Raw genomic sequence first — 20,322 nt, forward strand, 5'->3', positions numbered from 1 at the left:
CATACTTATGAGGTTCTATCTGCATTAGCCCAGAGACACTGAAGTAATTAACCTGTTCAGGGTCACACAGCTAGTAAATGGTAGAGCTGGTTTTCAAATGCAGGCAGTTTGGCTTTACAGTTCATGTCATTAACGACCACAGTACAGTGTAACAGTTTTCAGAGCTGTGGAAGATTGTGTATCAGAATCTCATCATGAATGCTTTTTTAAAAGAGTAAAAATGGCTAATCTAAAATCTTGTAGTTAAAAGAAAAGTTGCTGTCTAAGAAAAGGTCTATAAAACAATTTTCTGTCTAAGAAAATGTTTATCTAGCAATTTGGCTGCAAATTTCCTGTCCCTATACCTGCAGCTTTTTTTCTTATAGCAATATACAGCCCTGTAAGTTTAATGCAAAGAACCGTGATCTATTCTGAGTCCATTCCAGGTGTAAGGGATATAACTTGAATGGGAAATCTTCCACCTGGCAGATGGCTCCATTGGTTGGAGCATCATCCTGAGTGCCGGGGTTGCCAGTTTGATCGCTGGTCAGGGCACGTACAGGAACAGATTGATGTTCCTGTCTTTCTCTCTCTCTCTCCCTTCCTCTCTCGCTAAAATCAATAAATAAAAATTTTTAAAAATCTTCCAATGAACCTGGTGACCCAAACTCAAAAGAATAAATGAAACAATTTAAATTTCAACTTACTTAAATACTAAGTACTATCATTTGAGATGGGTAAATTTTCTGGAGTTTACATAAGTATGGTATAGATTCTTCTCTTATTAATGTTTGTTAGGTAAATACTGTCATTGATATTCATTATTTTAAGCCTTCTCCTAGAGTCTTATTTTGGTATTTAGACATTTTTAAAAATTATGCAGAATATGATGAAGAGTAATATTTTTATGTCATTTCTGTAAATGCTCAACGTTCTTCTCTCCTACCTTCTTCCCCCAATAAAACCAACTTAATGAGCCACAAAACATGTATAATAAATAGAAAAAAATTTTTTAGCGTTTTATGCAGAAAATGCCTCATTAAAAGCAAATGCTTCAGCAAGCAGATTTGAGCTTAATACGAACTTTTGTTGTGCAGGGGTTTTATGACAAATCATTAGCATGTGTAACTGCTGTACATAAGACCTAAAAAGCTCTAAGAGGCTCTTACCTTGTTTTCTTACCCCTGGGCTGCACTGCAGCAGTGTCTTGAGTGTGACATGGCACTCAGTAGGCACTTGATGAGCCTGAAGTACATGAAGCTTAACGTCCAGCCACAACAAAGAAAAACATCTATGGATTGTCCAATACCACTCATGGTTTTATCTGGATATGTTATATCATGCAGAGTCATTTAAATGAAGTCTCTTCATCTAGGTATTTGCCATCATGTGATCCAAATAATTTGCATCTATTTTACATATTGTAAAAGCCATGAGGGTACAGGGTTTATAGTCATACATACAACTTTAATTCAAATGAAAACCTCACTGTGTAAGCACACTGTTGTAACTTCTTTAGAATTTGGGCCTCAAACAAGAATGATAAGAGAGCAGGGGTCCAGCCATTCAGCAGGCAGTATGAGCTGATTTGGTCACAAAAACCATAGCCCCTCATGTCAATTATGCCTTGCTCAAAGGCCAAAGTGGTCCCCACTGGAGCCTTGGAAGGCACATCTGAGGCAATGATGTTGCAGCGCCTGCTGATCTTTTTGCAGGTGTTCTGAGCTGGGCTCAGCTTCGTCATCTGTGAGCTACACTCGGGGCTTGGGCTAAGTGACAGCTGGAGTCACCCAGGCAAGGCTGACGTCACCATGGGTGACTCTGAAGAACTAGCCCTCCTTATAGAATGGAGAAACATGAAATGGAATAAAGTGTGTTCAAATGGAAAGTGTAGACAACATCTAAGTTCTTTCCCAGCTCACTTCACTGCGTCAGCCAAACTCTCACTCGACGAGACATAATAGTGGTGGTGGCAGGAGCTAATGCTTATTGAAGCCTTACTCTGTGCCAGGCACTATGCTGAGTTCTTTCCATGCCTTATCTCATTTAACCCTCAAACACTGTAAGCTAGGTACTATTAACATCCCATGTTACAGACGAGGAAACTGAGGGCAAAGAATGTAAGTAACCTGCCCTAAATCTTTCAGCTTACATGCAAAACTAGGATTTGAAGCAAAATTTCCCCCTGATTTTAGATTCTTTAACTCTTATTGCTTTACTGCATTGTGCAACCACTTGCTTGAAAAATATATATTTGTATCTCCACGCTATGCCCCCCCCCAAAAGTCATTCGTTTCAAGAATGAAAGAGAGGAAATCCCCATAATTTGTTCTCTTAGGCAGCCCAGCCTCCTTCACTAGGAGGGAAACTGATGCCCAAGACCCACTCGTGCTTCCCGATGAGCAAGGGCAGGCCTGCTGGCTGGCCACCAAGCTCACCGTTAAGAAGTGACGGTCCTTAACTTCGCGCCTCCTCTGGCTGTGAGCTGGGGGGTAGGCTGGCAGTGGAGGAGCGGCTGCAGAAAGGGGGGCCGCGGTGGCTCTCTGCTCCCGGCGATCACTTCGGCTCCGATGTTCTGGAGGCAGGGAAAAGCAATAATACATAAACATCCTTGTCATTTTTAAGTTTCTCTTCTCCCATTGGGAGGGTGAGCAGAGGGCTGGAGAAAAGTGAGACGTGCTAATCTAGCTCATCTCTATACTAGCTAAGATTTTCAAAATGGTTCTGAACTAAACATTCACTTGATATTAATATGAAGTTAGACACCCACATTTCAATGGGCACATCTCATAATCTTTGTACAAGATGGCTCACACTTGAGTTTGGAAAAAGCAGTGTATTTCCTAACGTGCTTCATTTCAAAACAACATGAGCCAAAAATAATAATAAAAAAAATTCCAGCACAACAGTGGAAGATGTGCTGGCAGAGACATACCAGAGCCACCCGGTACAGATGCTCACAGCCACCCAGGACGTGCTGACCGACTCATGGCTCAGGGGCACTACATGTTTAGGGGTTTTGCAAGCTAGTTTTCAAACCGTTGGTCGCTTGAAATAAGCCGTGGTGGGAGTATATACACCACAGTTATTGGCAAGAGCTATATATCAGGGCTTTTGTTTGTTTTACTTTATTACTTTTTGTTTGTTTAGAGAGCTTATGACCAGCACACAATTGCAGCCATCTGAGCCCTGTCACCCACAACACTCAAAGGGCTTTGAGATCCTGGGCTCCTAGAGAAAGTAAAGGAATCTCAATAACAACAGTGGTCTGATTTAGGCATAAAGCTGCCACTGGGAAAAGCCACGGCATTTCTGTATGTAGGATGAAGTGATCCTGTCTTCATAGCAAGAATCACTGAGACACTAAGAGCAGCAATTTAGCTTTCTGAGTGTTTCAGAAAGCCCCAAAGTGTACCCAGCTCAATACACTGGCCACACCAAAAGCCATCCCACCTGCCAAAAACTAGCCTGTATTCATGCTCAGGGCCTGAAATCTCATGACCCCATTTTAACGAGTGTACAAATTTATGCAGCAGATTTCTTAATTCACCCTCCTAGTACTTAAATTACCATTACTCAGCACATCAATAATAATAACTATGATGCCCAAAATTTACTGAGCAATTGCCCATGCCAAAGACACTTTGCTGAAGCTCTTATGTGCATCTCAACAGTAGGCTCGGACAATGTCCCTCTGCAGATACCTAAATAGGCTCAGGGGGCCTAAGTCTTGCTGAACTATCAGTGACCCACACTTGGCCATAGGACTGTGCCTTGCACCACTATCTGACCTGTGGGTGCTGTAAGGCCTCCTGCACTTTCTCACTCATCAGCCCAGACTGCTTAGCTTCAATAGTATTTGACTATTATTACATGTTATTACATTCTAATTCTTTGAATATTGGTAAAATAATACAGAATATTGGCAGCTCATAACATACTACTTTTTAAGCTTTTTAACCACATTGGGAAATAGAACTAACTACACTGACCCTCTCAGGTGACAAGAGTAGGAAGCCCTTTCTCCAAAGGCCCGACACTGCCCAGTGTCCGTTTCCTCTCTATCACTGTATTGATAAAAATCAAGGTTTCTCTATATGTCTGCCTCTTTCACTAGAAGGAAGGCAGAGATTCTATTTTATTTAGCTTTTGATCTCAGTGCCCTGCTGTGTCAAGAGGTAGTGTGGTCTCAATAACTGTTTGTTGAGTGACTGAAAGCAAGAATGAATTAATGTTTTCGTCAAAGTCCTAGTCTTTTACCATTAGAGTGCACACCATACTCCTGTCTTTTTCACCGACTGGTAGGTCCTTCTCTAGGGCCTGCTGCCTGTTTCCACTGGCCTCACTAATGCTGGCCCCTTTCCTCTTTGCTATAGTCAGTGTGCTGTACTTTAAATGAATCCAAGCATGCTTGAGCTTTCAAGTTTCTCTCCATGTCTGATTTGACTATCAGGGGCCTCCCTGCCTGAACTGCTGGCTCTGTTTGTGGCAGGAAAATGTGGTAGCATTCCTTATCGTCCTTTGCTTGGGATTCTTTAGAAGAATTTTGTCTCTCATTCGCAAACAGGAAAAATGTCTTCATCACCATGTGGGTAGTCTTTGCTAAACCGCCTTCACAACCGGTGTTTATCAGGAAACAAAACTAATGACATTTGTTACATAAATGTCTTCCCTGTTCAAGTGCCTACCTCCACTACCACCCTTGTTTTTCTCTGCAAGCAAGTGGTGGCCTTTTTACTTAGTGAGCAATGCAAAGAAAAGCTTTGACATCCTTAAATTCATACTGAAAAGAAGAATATAGGTGTCACGGGTTAGGAAAAGGTAGAAGGAAGAAAAGAATCCAGAGGGAGACATCAACTCAGTTTCCCATTGAGTTGCTTCCCTCCTACACTTTCTTAAATTTATCTGTTTCACTCACCCTAGGCCAGAGGCAGGCAGGCTAAATTTATAGTTCCTTAAAAATGTCTTTTCCTGATGATGGGGTGGGGAGAACAATTGTCTACTAGAACCTGAAACTATAGTTGACTCTTGGTTCTTATTCCCGTAGATAAATGGAACTTAGACCCCAGCCCTGAAACTTGAAAAGAAAGGAAATATAAAATAGAAGCATCTCTTTATAGCCATCTAGGAATTGCTCCCTGTCTTACAAACATAAACAATGGCATCACTTAAATCCATTATTGGCTCTGAGAATAAAGAATTGCTAAGAAAAAAAGGGGGGAAAAGAGTAATCAGATTCTAAATAACCTGAAATCCGTTAAGGTGCTACTTTTTGTGGGGAACCTTCCCGGAAGCTCCAGGATATAATTAGTGCCTTTGCCCTGAGCCACCACACTGTTGTAATTACTTGTTCCTTGGTATCTATTCACTAGGTCAGGAATCCCTTGTGGGTAGGGACCATACAGTATTGCTCTGTGAATCCCAGTTTAGCACGATGCCTGGCCCTCAGTAGACTTCTTTTTTTTTTTTTTTTTTTTTTTTTGTATTTTTCTGAAGCTGGAAATGGGAAGAGACAGTCAGACAGACTCCCGTATGCGCCCCACCGAGATCCACCCAGCACGCCCACCAGGGGCGACACTCTGCCCACCAGGGGGCAATGCTCTGCCCCTCCGGGGCATCGCTTTGCCACGACCAGAGCCACTCCAGTGCCTGGGGCAGAGGCCAAGGAGCCATCCCCAGCGCCGGGGCCATCTTTGCTCCAATGGAGCCTTGGCTGCAGGAGGGGAAGAGAGAGACAGAGAGGAAGGAGGGAGGGGGGTGGAGAAGCAAATGGGCGCTTCTCCTATGTGCCCTGGCCGGATATCGAACCCGGGTCCCCCGCACGCCAGGCCGACGCTCTACCGCTGAGCCAACCGGCCAGGGCCCCTCGGTAGACTTTGTTGAGGAGGCTGCTAGTGAACAGATCTTGAAGGCAGCCAGTTTCTACATTCATATCTCAATAGCCCAGCTCCCTCCTTATAGCTTCATTATCCACTCCCTCCTGGTGGGAGCCAGGATATTCCAGCTGTCCAAATAGATAAATCTACAGGGAAGCTCACTATGGCATTTGCGGAGCCTGATAGGTCAGAACTAGGCATGGCCACCAGATGGCAGAAGTGGTATTCTGATGATAGCACTGCTAAGCTACTGTGTTTCATGGACAAGGTTAAAAAAAAAAGTCACTTTCTAATTTTAATTCTACACTGCATGTTTTTAATTCTATGATGCCTATAATTCCTGTTTATGGCTCTCTGCAGTGCTATTAAAACCACTACACCCAAGATTTGCTATTGAGACAACCACAGTCAGCCAGTCTGTGGAGGCAAGATGCAGCTCCAGGGTCTTCCTTACAAACCCCAGGAGACCCCACACCCCTCTCTGAGCCCCGAGGAAGAAGGTTGGAGAAAACTGATAATGGCACTTGCTGTTCCTCAGTTCTTCCATGAAGTCCAAACCTGACAACACAGTGAAGTATGATGGTTTATGAGTAGCTTAATGTTATCTGGTTGAATCTGGAAAATCAAATCAAGGATGACTTATAAATAATAATAAAAGGATAAAAATAAGTACAGTTAAAGGGCTAACATTACTCAAGCTCTCTAATGATGGGATCAGAGAAAGTATTTAGTGGGAATGATCACATTCCTCTGTCGTCATTCTGTGCCTTCAGTGCTCAACCAGTTTTCTGCACAGTTTCATTCAGTAGCACATTCATTGAGGACCCATCATATGTCAAGTTCATGCTAAGTGCTTGTAATAAAAAAATTAATAAGGTATCCTTGCCCTTATGTCACTCATGAATTAATTGTGGAAGATAGGCTCATATGTGTTTAGTCATGATGAGAAGGTACACAGAATATTGTGGGAAGGGTGCCTAATCCAAGCTGCAAAGGAATGGAGAGGATGTTAACAAAGATTTCTAGAAGGTGGCTGGCACTAAAAAGTTGATAAAGAAGACCTTTTTATCCATGTATAATAACAAAGTGATTAATAGGAACACCAGAGATATTTATAGAGGATACTGATCATCACTTTTCATTATAAGTGTCACAGTATCTGCTACTAATAACCAAGGGGTATTTTTAGAAACAGTTGTTTTAGGGATATCAGTAAATTAAGCTGTTTCGTTAAAAGGAGAAAAGACTAGGGATTAGGGGAAAGGGAGTAGTCATATACATGTGAAAAAAATAAGCTGAAAAAAACATTTGTCATCTTTCTCCATCTTAATAGTGAATTAACATATTTTATTTTGAATTCTAATACTTTTGCAAAATACAATTTCTTAAGGGAGCATAGGGAATTTGGAACAAAAACATTGAATATACAGACACCATCTGTCTCCATAGCAAAAATCTAAAGGCCCAAAAAGCTGGCATGATAACTTTTGATACTTAACTTAAGGGACTCGATGAGGCCAGTTTTGAATCTCTTTGTCCTAATTAGAATGCTTTTAAGGCACTGAAAAGTAAGTAATCAGTGTAAGAAAGGGCTGTATCTTCCACCTTTGACTGTTCTGCGCTATCTCTGGCTTTCTCAGAGAGAAACAGAAATAGGAATAATTATTTCCCTAGAACACAGTGTAAAGACGAAAAGAGCTCCAGCCGGGGGTTTGGAGGCCCGGGTCTGGGTTCTGGCATGGTACCTAAACTGCTAATTGTGACCCTGAGCAAGTTTCCTGAGATCTCTAGGTCTCCATGTGCTCCATTGTAGAATGAATTGGTTCTCTGCAGGAGCACAAGAGGTCCCTGGGGGAGGTCTGATTGTTTGATGACTGGCCAGGAGCCCAGGATGACAGCCACCCTGCAATGCACAGGACAGTCCTGAACAATGAAACAGTGTGCCTCGGGTCCCACAAATATCCCACCAGAATTTCTTGTAGGGGGAACGTCTAGAATGTATTTCTGAATCAAACTGAATTCCTTTTTAATTATAATCCAAGGGTGTTTTTTGCTCATCTTGAATGTGCTCTGAATGCACCAGTTTTTATGGTGTGCCCTTCTGCCTCTGAACCCCTTCATTGCCTTAGATTTTTTTGTTCAGAATGGTTTCTGACTGCCTTTACTTAATTCACACCTACACTGATAGTACAAACATTTGATTGCTTCGTTATGTCTACTGGTGCAGTCATGCCCAGGCATCTGCATATTGCAATTATTATTATTATAAATATTTCCCTTTAAATTCTCTTTATTATCATATTTAGACCATAATGCTAGTTGTAATTATGTGTATAGGTAGGCTATATCATATTATCCAGGAATTCATTTCAGGGTAGAAAATAGAGCATTTCAAAGTACTTGCTATAACAGGAGAGGTGCTGGGACAAGAGGGACAGAGGACAACTCCTGGATGGGACATGCTCTGAGATGTCGCTTCAAAAAGCCCCCCCAAGCCTGGGACAAGTCACCTCTGCGCAGGGCCTGCAGGCTCTGCCGGGCGTGGCGGTGCAGCTCCTGCACGCAGGGCGGTCGTGTGGCCGGGAGGAAGATGTTTCTCTGTTGGTGCCACGGTGCGCGGTAGTACACACTCAGCTTACTCTCGATGTCCAGGTTGGAGACGGCTGCAAGAGAAAGAGGGAAATGGGGCATTACGCACCTATAACTCTAAACTGTGAATCTGACAGATGCTGGGGTAGGAGGGGACAGGGGCCGGGTCTGGGTAGAGCGCAAGTCCAGACTGCTGCATTCCCATTGGGAACTCATTCAAGGCTGAAAAACAGTTTGAAGTTTACAATAGAGAGGCATACATCCTTTGTCCCCATCCAAAGGCAGAGAAACCTCAGGACATCGTCCAGCTGACTTCTCCATACCTCCCTTTGTACTCGGACAGCCACTCATCAACCTGGGCAGGCCCCTGGCCAGGCATGCTTGGGGGTGGGAGGTCCTGCCTTCTAGAAGCAGAGACAAGCCTTAGCGATAAGTCTAAAAGGTTGCCCCAGTTGCAGTCTTCTGGCCACAGTGCCTCAGATCTGTAGTTCTACACCTCTGTTCCTGGGGCTTACTTTACCTCTGCCCCTCGCTTGCCCTGCTTTCTGTCTCCTGTGATGCCGGGCCCCCGACCCTCATTGTTTAATCTTATCCTGCCTTCCAACTGCCAACCTCACTGTCTTCCATGTTTCAGTGCATTGCTCGGTTTCCCTAGTGCCACCCAGGGGAGAACACAAGCATCAGAGATGCCAGTACATGGGAAATGGGGGTTAAGGGAGGGAAACCACAGGCAATGCTGGTGAAGAGAGAGCACAGTCCATGCATTTCTTCCAAGAGGCCAGGAATGGAGACTTCCTTCCCCAAAGCGCAGCAGTTAACCCATTATGCCAGTGGTCAGGAACCTTTTTGGCTGAGAGAGCCATGAATGCCACATATTTTAAAATGTAATTCCATGAGAGCCATACAATGACCCGTGTACATTACGCATTATCCAATAAAAAATTGGTGTTGTCCCGGAGGACAGCTGTGATTGTCTCCAGCCACCCGCAACCACGAACAAGAGCAGTAGGAAATGAATGGATTGTAATACATGAGAATGTTTTATATTTTTAATGTTATTAATTTTTTTGTATTTTTTCTGAAGCTGGAAACAGGGAGGCAGTCAGACAGACTCCCGCATGCACCCGACAAGGATCAACCCGGCATGCCCACCAGGGGGCGATACTCCACCCATCTGGGGTGTCGCTCTGTTGCAACCAGAGCCATTCTAGTGCCCGAGGCAGAGGCCACAGAGCCATCCCCAGCGCCCGGGCCAACTTTGCTCCAATGGAGCCTTGGCTGTGGGAGGGGAAGAGAGAGACAGAGAGGAAGGAGAGGGGTAGGGGTGGAGAAGCAGATGGGCGCTTCTCCTGTGTGCCCTGGCCGGGAGTCGAACCCGGGACTCCTGCACGCCATGCTGACGCTCTACCGCTGAGCCAACCAGCCAGGACACCTTATTATTATTTTTATTAAAGATTTGTCTGTGAGCCAGATGCAGCCATCAAAAGAGCCACATCTGGTTCACAATCCATAGGTTCCCGACCCCTGCACTATGCCTTCCTCGTGTACATGCTGAGCCTAGGACAGAGACTGTCCATGAGTCAAAGACAAATTCTTACAGAAAGAGTGGTTCCTAAGAGGAACAGTCTGATGAGGGAACTACTGCACATAAGAACTCCTGAGCACCGGGGCAGTTGGCCGGCCCCAGGAATGGTGAGCACTGACCCAGCCTGCCTTCCCTTCAGACCTGGTGATATTCATACCAGACCCCCATCCTGGGCCCACAGGCTGCCATTGCCTCTTTCTGCTTCTTTTCCTCTTTTTCTTAGTGTGTGATTTGGGGACATTATGCCCACCTGTGTACTCCTGTGTCCCAAACAGGCTTATGGTTTCTCTCTGATCCTTTTCTTTTTGAGATCTAGACCATTTCACTTTGTTTGAGAAGCCATACTTAGGACAAGATAATCTACAGATAGAACAGAAAGGCAAATGAAATAGCAGGAAGAATACTTTTGCAGAAGGGGAACAAAGAAAGAAAACTGGCAAAAAAATGAAGCCTTTTGATAATGAATCCCCCTCTCCCCAAGTATTGTAATCATAATCATGGCAGTAATTTTGATTTTGATTTTGTTTGCTGATATAGTCATAAGTAGTGTTTTTTTCTAGAATAATGCATCATTCTCACAAGCAGCACCAACAGAAATACATTATTTCCAAAGATGCTAAATAAACACCACATGGACAGGGTCAAAGGATAAAGGGACTACAGCATGCCTCAGAAATAGTGCCATAAAATAGAAATTTTTGTGATAAAGAAATGCTCTGTAACTGTGCTATCCCATATGGTAGCCACTAGCCATGCTGACTATTAAGCACTTTTAAATTTTAAAATTAATGTAAATTTAAGTATGCATAGGTGGCTATAGTATTAGCCAACCATTATCATAAATAGTCTATTATATTCTACTACCGTCAGCTACAGAGAAGATTACTCCCTTTGACCCAGATTTATTCTTTCTTGGTGTTTAATCTCCAAGAAGAATTCAAGTGTAAGGGCTAGAGATCCCACGATTATCTTCCTGGGTAGGGGATAGTACTTTCAGGGAAGAGTTCTATGGAACAAAGAATAAAGACAGAAACAGTTTTTTCTTGAGTTACTCTATAACCTCAGCCCTTTCCTTGGAAACTGTAGGTGCTTGGGCAACCAGTCCGGAGTCACTGGGTCCTGGGCATAAGAAAACCTAGGAGGAACTACTAAGGGAGAAGCCAGCCTCTTCAGGCCTCAGATGAGGTATGGTCAGCCTTGGGATAGAAAGAGCAGGCCATAGCTGGTCAGAATTTTCCTACTCTCAAGTGTGAAGCAGGGAGAATGCTGAAAACAGAGGTTTTATTTAGCCACCTTCAGAGGAAAACCTTGATTCAATGACCGGGATTGACTAAATAGTCAGCTTCTCCCTGTATGTAGAGTTCAACTCCCACCTAATAGTGCAGTTCATTACCCAACCCAAGAGTGGTGGCTGTGAATTCTTGTGCTAGTGATGGCTAGGGGAAGACACAGAACAGAAAGCTTGCCTGGTGGAAAGATGACGCAAGAAGTTCAGTGGGCAGTCCCAGAAGTAGAGGTGCTTCTAAGTACTTCCTCTCCAGACCAGGATGGCAGGAGGTGAGATCTGAGGCTGGGCCCACATGACTTGGGAGTAGACCAGAAAACTCTTAAAGCCGCACAGTCCTTCAGTGCCACTTACCAGAAGCTCAGAGTGTTAACTTATTTTTAAGGTGAGTATGATAATTTATTACTACATATTTGTTTTTCTATACACCGAGAACAGCTTGTCTGTAATGGTAACAGAAGCTTCAAGAACATCTGCTTTGGAGAAGACTATTATTTATTTATCTACTTATTGATTTTATTCTTAATTTATTGTGATGTCATGGTCTGCCGAACTATACAGGCTTCAAGTGTACAGCTCCACATAACACCACTTGCCCACTGCATTGTGCACCCTCTGTCCCAGCAATGTCTCCTCGTCTCTTTCTGTTTCCATCTTCCCCTTCCTTGTCTGCCTCTACCTACCCGTAATCCCTTTCCCTCTGTCTACTGCTACCCTTCTGTCTGTGTCTATGTGATATGTATATATGTTTGGTTTGGTTTGGCTAATATTTTTGCCTTCTTTCATCCAGTCGCCTTACCCCACTCCCCCCGACAGCTGTCCATCTGTCCCACGTGTCCAAGAACTAACAAACAAAATAGAAACAGAAGCATGGACATAGGGTGTTAACTTTAGATTGTCCCTCAGGAACTGGGTCAAGTAGCTGTGATTCCTCAATCTCTGTGTGGGGAAGAGCTGAGCTCTTGCTATTTATCTCAATATTGATCTGAAGAGAAGCTTCATCATAAGTACTTGTTAAAAACACAGATTCCTGGGCTTAAACCTAGACTTCCTGAACCAAAGTTTCCAACAGAGAGGCTTAGTAATCTGCATATTTGAAAAGTGCCCTGAGGATTTTTTTTTTATCATCAGGTAAGTTTGAGAAACACAAAATGTTATCTGCTGATGCCTTAGGAACTTTTGGGAGTGAAGGCAGATGGGCCACATGGGGGAAGGGAAGAAACTGCTGCAAATGAAAACATCCATTCACCTGTGGAATGTTTTCTAAATAGTTATTATGTCTCAGGCACAGTACTAGGTGCTGGGATATAGCACAGAATGAAATATATAAGAATCCTTGCGGCATAGGGTATACATTCTTTGGTCCTGTGGGGAAATGGTTTAGGTGTGACTCCAACTGGAAGGAATAGTTTGGGAGATGTGACCCCTAGCAGATCCTTCCCGTTTCAGTATTACACAATCCCCTGGGGACTGCTTAAGACTCCAGACTCTAAAGGGCATGAATACCAAAGAGATTATACTCCCTACTCCTCCACCTCCACTTTTCTGCAGTAGGTTGTCTAAATTAAAGGATAAATTAGCATATCATAAAATAAATGTGAAAGATATTCAGCAAAGTTCTCTTTTCTTCTTATTAAATAGGAGGTTATTTGAAAAAAGCATTTTTTTGGTGCCCCTGCTTTGATGATGCCTTAAACACATTCTTACCGTGCTACTCAGGCAAGCCAGCTCTGAGGTTCTGAACTGCCTGCTGCTCAGGACTAGGGATTTGTACATGCAAAGACTAAATGCATGAGTTCCAGCAGGGCAGTGAAGTCAACCTGCTCTCACAATGATAGCCTTTAAGGCTAGGAATCCTCACTTCTTTGCCATCCAAAGTCTTTTTCTTTATCTGCTGAGAAGCTGTAACAGATTTCTGCCACGCACTAACAGGTGAACATTTTGCTCATCAGTTCCACAATAGTGTTTATCTCTTAGGCAAGAAAAGGAAAACTATGTAATGCCTTTGCTTTCAGTTTTGTCCTTTGGTTATAGAACATTAACTAGTATTATGTGTCCACTGGAGGCAGACAGACAGGCACTAATGGAGCTCTTCAGGAAAAAGTATCCCATTTTCTTTCTTTAAAAAATCTGTTCCTTTTCCTAAATAACTGTTCAGCGAGAGTTGAATCCACTCATTCATAAACTCACTGAACCACTGTAGCAAGGCTGTCCCATATTTTTAGGTTCACCCTGCCCCCTTTTCTCCCGTTTAACAATTTTAACATGGCTAGGCCATGTGATATAGCAGGCTTAGCACTCCCAATAATGTTTGTTCTCATAAATATGACACAAAGAGAAGCAAGAAGGTTTCTCCTCTGCTTATTTGGATATATCCAGGGATCCCTCTGTGGTAGGCAGAATTCTAGGATAGCCACCAAGATTCCTATCCTCTCATGTACATATCATGTACAGTGCCCTCCCCTCAAGTGCAGACAGAACTTGTAAATTATGTTGCATTACCCGGCAAAAGGGATTTTAAGATCCCTACTCAGTTGACATTCAGTTAATCAAAAGGGAGATAATTATCATGACTGTATCGACTGTATCTGGGCTAATCTGATGAGCCCTTAAAAAAAAGACAAGAAGCAGAAGACACACTCTCCTGCGGGCCTTGAAACAAACTGCCACAGTGTAGAGAAGGCCACATGGTAAATAATGGTGTGTGGCCTCTGGGAGCTGCAAGTCTCAGTGTTATAACCTCAAGGAACTGAATTACGGCAACAACCAATGAACTTGGAAGAGACCCCCAGGCCTCAGATGAAAAATCAGTCTCAGCCAAGACCTTGGTTGCAGCCTAGTGGGATCCTGGGGAGACCTAATTAACCTGCGTCCAGAATCCCGATCCACGGACATTGCAAGATCCTAAATGTGTGTTAAGCTGCTAAATTTGCGGTAATTGTTACATGACAATAAAAAACTAATGCGCCTTCCCACTATTTTTATTGACTTTCCTAGAGCCAACTCCTTGCCTTATCTAGTACTTCTTCTGTACTCCCTTTGTTACTGCTCCCCAAGGAAGGGACAGATAATGGCATGAGCTACAGTGGGAAATAGGGCTCTGTGTCTCGCTTTAATCCTCTCCAGCAGGAAAATAATTTACGTGGATGTAACATTTCTCCTGTCCAAGACTGCAGGCTCTTGCAGAGAGAGCTCCAGCCATATGCCATGTTCTAAGTGAGGTCCATTGTATTCATGACATTGTCACATAACCCAAAGATTAAAATATTGCTGCCAGGCCCTGACTGTTTGGTTCAATGGATAAAGCATTAACCTCGTGCACCAGAGGTTACAAATTCAAACCCTGGTCAGGGCACATACTAGAAGCAATGAATGAGTGCACAACTAAATGAAACAACTAAGTGAAATAAGTTGATGCCTCTCTCTCTCAAATTAATGGAAAAAAACCCCAAAACAAAACATTGCTCCCATTTTATAAACAAGGAAAGAGAAACTCAGAGAAAGAAGTAAATTCCAAAGTCACACACCTGGCAAGTGAAAAATTTGGGATTAGAAACCAAATCTGTCTTCCAAGCTGCTCCTCTTTCTAAAACAATTATCGAAATAAGTTTACCTAAGCCAAGACCAACTGGGGACTGGGGTTGAGTGGGCTCTTTTCCACATAAAAGTATTTAGTGCTTCTCAAAATCAAAATGAAGGACTCAGAACTGCTACTCTCATGCTATTCATAGTAATAGGTGTAACCAAGAGCTGAGTGAATCTTTTAGAAAGTGCCCAGCAGATTTGTCATGTTATAGAAATACAAACAGCATCACAAACACCAAACTGCTGGAAGAAAATGCCATTGTAGTAAATGTCCACAGAGCAGTGAAGTCTTTATAGACTGAACTTAATTCATTCCCCTGCCGAACTCTGGGGATAATGGAATTGTCTAGACCTTGATTCACACTGATGTACTGAAAGCATGTATATGGTCACTGGGTTCGTCTGAAATGAGCTGACTTGGAAGTTGAGAAAAACTAATGGCTACCACTCTCTTAGAAAAGCCAGGCCCCTTTTTAAGGGCAGGAGGAGACTTGAGTTTAGGAACTATTGGGAATGGGTAAAAATCAGGGGCACATATAATCTTGCCGTACGCCTCTCCAGTTCAGAGTCTCCCCCTGCCCTACTGGGGTTAGTATTTGTTCAAAACTGCCTTTCCTGGCCTTATGAGCCTCTCACTCCCTTAAAGCTTTATTTCCTCTGGGGGAAGCATGAAATCCCTTTTCCTGGCCTGTCTTCCTAGAAAGCCTCTCTCCCTCAAGCGTCCGCCCCTGCCACCGGCTCTCTCCCCATGCTACTCCTTCCTTCTCCTAGCCTCCCAAGGCTTTGAAAGGGGGGCGGTGGCAGCTGAAATCAAAGTCTGAATGCTACATGTGGCGAAAAATTCAGAAAAAATATGCAAAATTACTCAGAAATGGAATCTCCGCCCCTTCAAGGGAGGAAAGGGATTTTAAAAAATGTTCTTAGAGTACTTACAGGATTAACTACCCACATACACTTTGCTAACCTTCCTGCGCTTCCACCCATCACACCCACCCCATGCACACAGATGTCTTGCTAGGAACACATTTCTCCACAAACCATCCACTCTGATGCTCTGTGACAGAAAGCAGCAAGGAGTGTGTTAGCACATTAATATATTAATGAGAATCTGAAATAGTCAGTGTCACAGATATGTCGCAGGTTTTCTTCTTGGATCCCTGTTATGCATAAGCCAATCTTCAACAGTCATCAGCGTGGGAAGCAAATTGAAAATCTGCTCAGGTTATCTGTTGTTGTTGCCTGAGTTCTCTGATCTGTTATAGAACTAGGCAGGGGATTTCACCGAGTGAAACCATTTGTTCCTGTTTCTCTTCCTTCATTGGCAACCAGCCCCTTGCCCACTCTGCTTGACAGCGTGGAGGAGGAAGCAGGGTACATGGCACAAAGGCATGTGGAACAGCCCAACATCAGAGCCAGATACCCACAGTCTGTCCCTGCTGGGTTTCCTATTTGTAGAACCACAATAATTCAGACTTGTTCCCTACCGAACAAGTGGGCATAACATCTAATGTGTACCTCTTAGCATCAGGAAATTGTAGGCTTCCTGACGAGTTTCAGTGTCCTGAAACATTCCAACACCCACAGAATAGAACATGTCTATGTATTTATTTATGTATTAAAAGGATCTAGAATGATTTCCCTATAGAAATATTCCCCCATCTTCTAAAACAAAGTGATGTTTCATACCAAGGGTACCATGGAGTTATTACTATTACTGTTGTTGTTCTAATGTCCAACACCTTGTAACAAGACTACTAGAAAGTTGGGTTCTGCTTGCAGTTTTGTGTCCTTGGGCTTGTCATCAAACCTTCCCAGGATTCAATTTTCCATATTTACAAGTGAGGATTTAGACCTTCTGCTCTCTGAATCCTGTATTGTTATGTTTGCGCCTCTGATTTTCTACCAGTCACCAAAATTAAGTAAGGCTGCATCATCCACTCTGAAGGACTCTATATTCAAGCTCTAGCAGGATGAGCTTGGGGAATGACCCTGAGATGGAAAGCTGGGAAGTCATCATAGCAGCTGTGCATCCAGGACGAGTTAGTGAACTCTCTGGGCTTCTGTATCCTCCTCTGTAAAGTGGGAATCCCAGAGGCTTTATAGAACGGTTCTGAGGATCCAATGCAATATAATAAAGTCCTTGCCATGTCACTGCTTACTAAATATTAGTTCCTTTTCCTGAATTGGAAACAAAAAAAGACTAAGAGGCCAGGATTGAGGTCCAAGTTCAAAAGAAGAAAATCTGGAGGTCTCCAAGTTTCTTTTCTTCTTTTTTCTTTATTTTTCTGTCTTCTTGGTGAGTGTTGCATAAACAAAGATGAGGCCACTGGAGATCACTCTTTGGGGGTAGGGGTAGGTGTCTTACAATCTGGAAACTGTAAAGAAGTCTGTCCACTACCAGAGAGTCTGTGGCCTCTCTGACAGGTTGGATGTCCTCCGTCTCTGATCCTGTTGACTTGGGCAGCACTCAGTATAATGATTTGGCTATCCTAATTCTCTGACTCACTGTCAGAGCAGCAGCACTATCTATCCTCTTGGGAAACAGTTTATAATGTACTTGTTTATCTTTGGGTCATTCAGCTGCATGTTCTACACCCTGCACTTCCTCCAGAATGTAAGCATGTAGCCACCTGTCACAGTTCAGCTATTGTTTAAAAAAATTCCTTGAGGCAGTTTGCAGAGTCATTGGATTCTACCAGTGGAAGGGACCTTAGAAATTATAGAGTTCTGTGTTTTTTCAAACTGCAGGGCATGACCCATTAGTCAATTGTGAAATCCATTCAACAGATCAAGTCTAGCATTTTTTAAAATAGTGAAATAAATAAATAAAGCGTCGACCTGGAAATGCTGAGGTCGCCGGTTCAAAACCCTGGGCTTGCCTGGTCAAGGCACATATGGGAGTTGATGCTTCCAGCTCCTCCCCCCCTTCTCTCTCTCTGTCTCTCCTCTCTCTCTCCCTCTGTCTCTCCCTCTCCTCTCTAAAATGAATAATAAAATAGTGAAATAAAAAAGAGTAGAAAAATACCGAAACACATTGCATGTAGTGAATATTGTTTTGTGAAGCTATTGTTTTGTTCCATGTGCATGCCATGTATATGTGTATGTGTGTGTGTGTTCAGGACTGTGATGTAAAAATCTGTTTCTTGTTTGTAATGTAAAATGTGTTTCTTGTTTTGGTAGGAGTCAGCACATTGAAATCTACTATTTACGCCATCACTCTCACGTGCTGATTAGGAAACTGATGTACAAAGATTTGACCCAACATCACAGAGCTGGTATTTTGCAGAGGCAAAAACAAAGCTCAAGTCTCCTGACATTGGGTCCATGTATTCTCCTTGGCAACCTCTTCTTCCCATGCCAACATTCAGCCTGGCTGCTGTGCCCTTCATCTCTCTAAGTCATGATTTGTTACCTATTGCATCAGTCAGATTGTTCTTGCCTCCAAAAAACACACACTTTCTCACCTGTTCTCAAAGAAACCAGCCATTTTCATTTTGGGATTCCAGAAGCATATTAGCCCAGGGAGTAAAGAACAAGTTCTCTGGGGGTCCTGAGGCCACCAGCAATCAGCAGAACTCATATTGAGTATCACTAGTGTCAACAATGAGAGATCAAGGCTACAAGGTAGGTATTCTGTTGAATAATAATAATTTAGTGATAGTCAACTGTTTTGTTCTACAAAAACTATCTTGATAGCTCAATCTAATAATTAGATCAACCCCAAAGTTAGCTTCACCAGAGGGACCATTAAGATCTTAAATTGTAATAACTTCTTGCTTTCCAGCAACTTGGACTGAAGATGACCATCCCTTCACTGAATCATGACACGTTTGTTCCAATGTTCAAGGTTTTCATACCTAATCTTAAATCAGAGTGGGAGGAATAGGAGCTTGGCTCAACTTTTTCTTCATTAATCTCACATCCCTTAAAGAGACATTGGCAGTTTTAAATGTTTAAATGTTTGCAAACAGGTTAAAGTATAAAAAAGATAATATTAATCAGAAATAAAGAATTTAATATTTTAGGTGAGCCAAATGGATAGTTAAGAAATACTTCCAGGATTCAGAAAAGGGTGAATGTCACAAATATTTTCTTTTCTTTTTTTTTTTTTTTTTTGTTATTCCTCATTCTGATTTATTTCCCTAAAAGGTAAATTGAGGTACAAATTAACAAACTAGATTATTGCTTTCAATTCTTTTTAGAACAAGAGGAAATGTTAGTTTTAAAAACAAACAGAAGTAAGGAAGAAAAAGAATATCCACCTTCCCTACAACCATTCACAGATGCCAAGACTCCATGCCTCTCTAGCACATCCATTAGTCTATGCATCCCCATCTCACCATCACCGCGGCCACGTCCACTGCCCCTGCCCCCATGTGCTTTATCGCCTGCCTCTGTGTCACTTGAGCATGACAAGTTAATGCTGGTGATAGTCTGACCAGTGCTCACTTTGCTCTGAGCCTCTAGGTTGGGAGACATTGAAGATTAAGGGTGAAATATTCCTGATGTATTGTAGAAATTTTTAGTTGTTTCAAGCAGGAAGATGTTGTGCCCCAGAGTTTGGCTTCTTTGTTCTTGTAGCCCAAGTGCACGACAGAGGTGCTAGGTACACTCAGAGCAGAGCAATATTTTCATTCTTTGCAAAGAACCAGATGAGGCTGGTTACAGGGAAGGCCATAAACATCATCCTTTGGTACTTTTAGTTTCTTGAAAGCAGGAAAATGGAGAAGATGGATTCTACCCACAAAGATTAATATGTTTTAAAGTCCCTTCTATATTGCTCAAACTACAGATGTGATGTCCCTTGACATGCTAGGGAAGAAAGTGGAGCTGGAGTTGGAAAGGCAGCTTAAAAAAGCCTGTGAAATCATCTTTTTTATTCAGGAGACACAGCATGGGATGTAAGAGAAGAGTTCTGTTTCCAATATCATCCATGGCACCTCTCTGGTCCTCCTGGACATATTTCTTTGTCTTGGTTAAATTGTGGAGCAGTAAGGTAATCAGCATGTGACACCCAATTATATATGCTAAGAAATCTCTCCTCTTGGGTAGAGGTTAGTCTCCACACCAAAAGCCTAGACATTTATTATGAGTTCTGCGCTCTTTATAAAAGACATGGCATAAGCTACATGAGTGGGGGATATTTATCATGTGTACACTGAATCTGGAGTCAGAAAAGATGTGTTCTCTTGAGACTCAATTAGCCAGAGTCTAGCTGAGTCTGCAGCGATACCTACAGCGTTCTGCTTTCCATGGCCAATGGTTCTTTCCCTCTCTATCTGCCCATGGAAGACAGGCTCAGAAAATGGAAATAAGAGTTTGGGTTTCCCCAAGACAGGCATCAAGACAAAGGTTCAGGAACAAGTAGTTTATTTAGGAGGTAATGCTAGAAAGTTACCAGTAGGGGCTTTGGGGAAGTGAAA

At 42.8% G+C, this 20,322-nt stretch overlaps 1 protein-coding gene across 4 annotated transcripts in view; it reads right to left on the reverse strand.

The window, feature by feature from the left end:
• NHS (NHS actin remodeling regulator) overlaps window positions 1-20,322 on the reverse strand; it is a 353,377-nt gene that overhangs the window by 45,571 nt on the left and 287,484 nt on the right. For all 4 annotated transcript variants that reach the window (XM_066249261.1, XM_066249262.1, XM_066249260.1 and 1 more), the window contains 2 exons: window positions 8,366-8,518; window positions 2,418-2,554 (listed from right to left, as the gene is read on the reverse strand). In XM_066249261.1, the coding sequence (XP_066105358.1) occupies window positions 2,418-2,554; window positions 8,366-8,518 (290 nt within the window). The remainder of the gene's footprint in view (window positions 1-2,417; window positions 2,555-8,365; window positions 8,519-20,322) is intronic.

Source organism: Saccopteryx bilineata, chromosome X, assembly GCF_036850765.1.
Source record: "Saccopteryx bilineata isolate mSacBil1 chromosome X, mSacBil1_pri_phased_curated, whole genome shotgun sequence".
NCBI lineage: Eukaryota > Metazoa > Chordata > Mammalia > Chiroptera > Emballonuridae > Saccopteryx > Saccopteryx bilineata.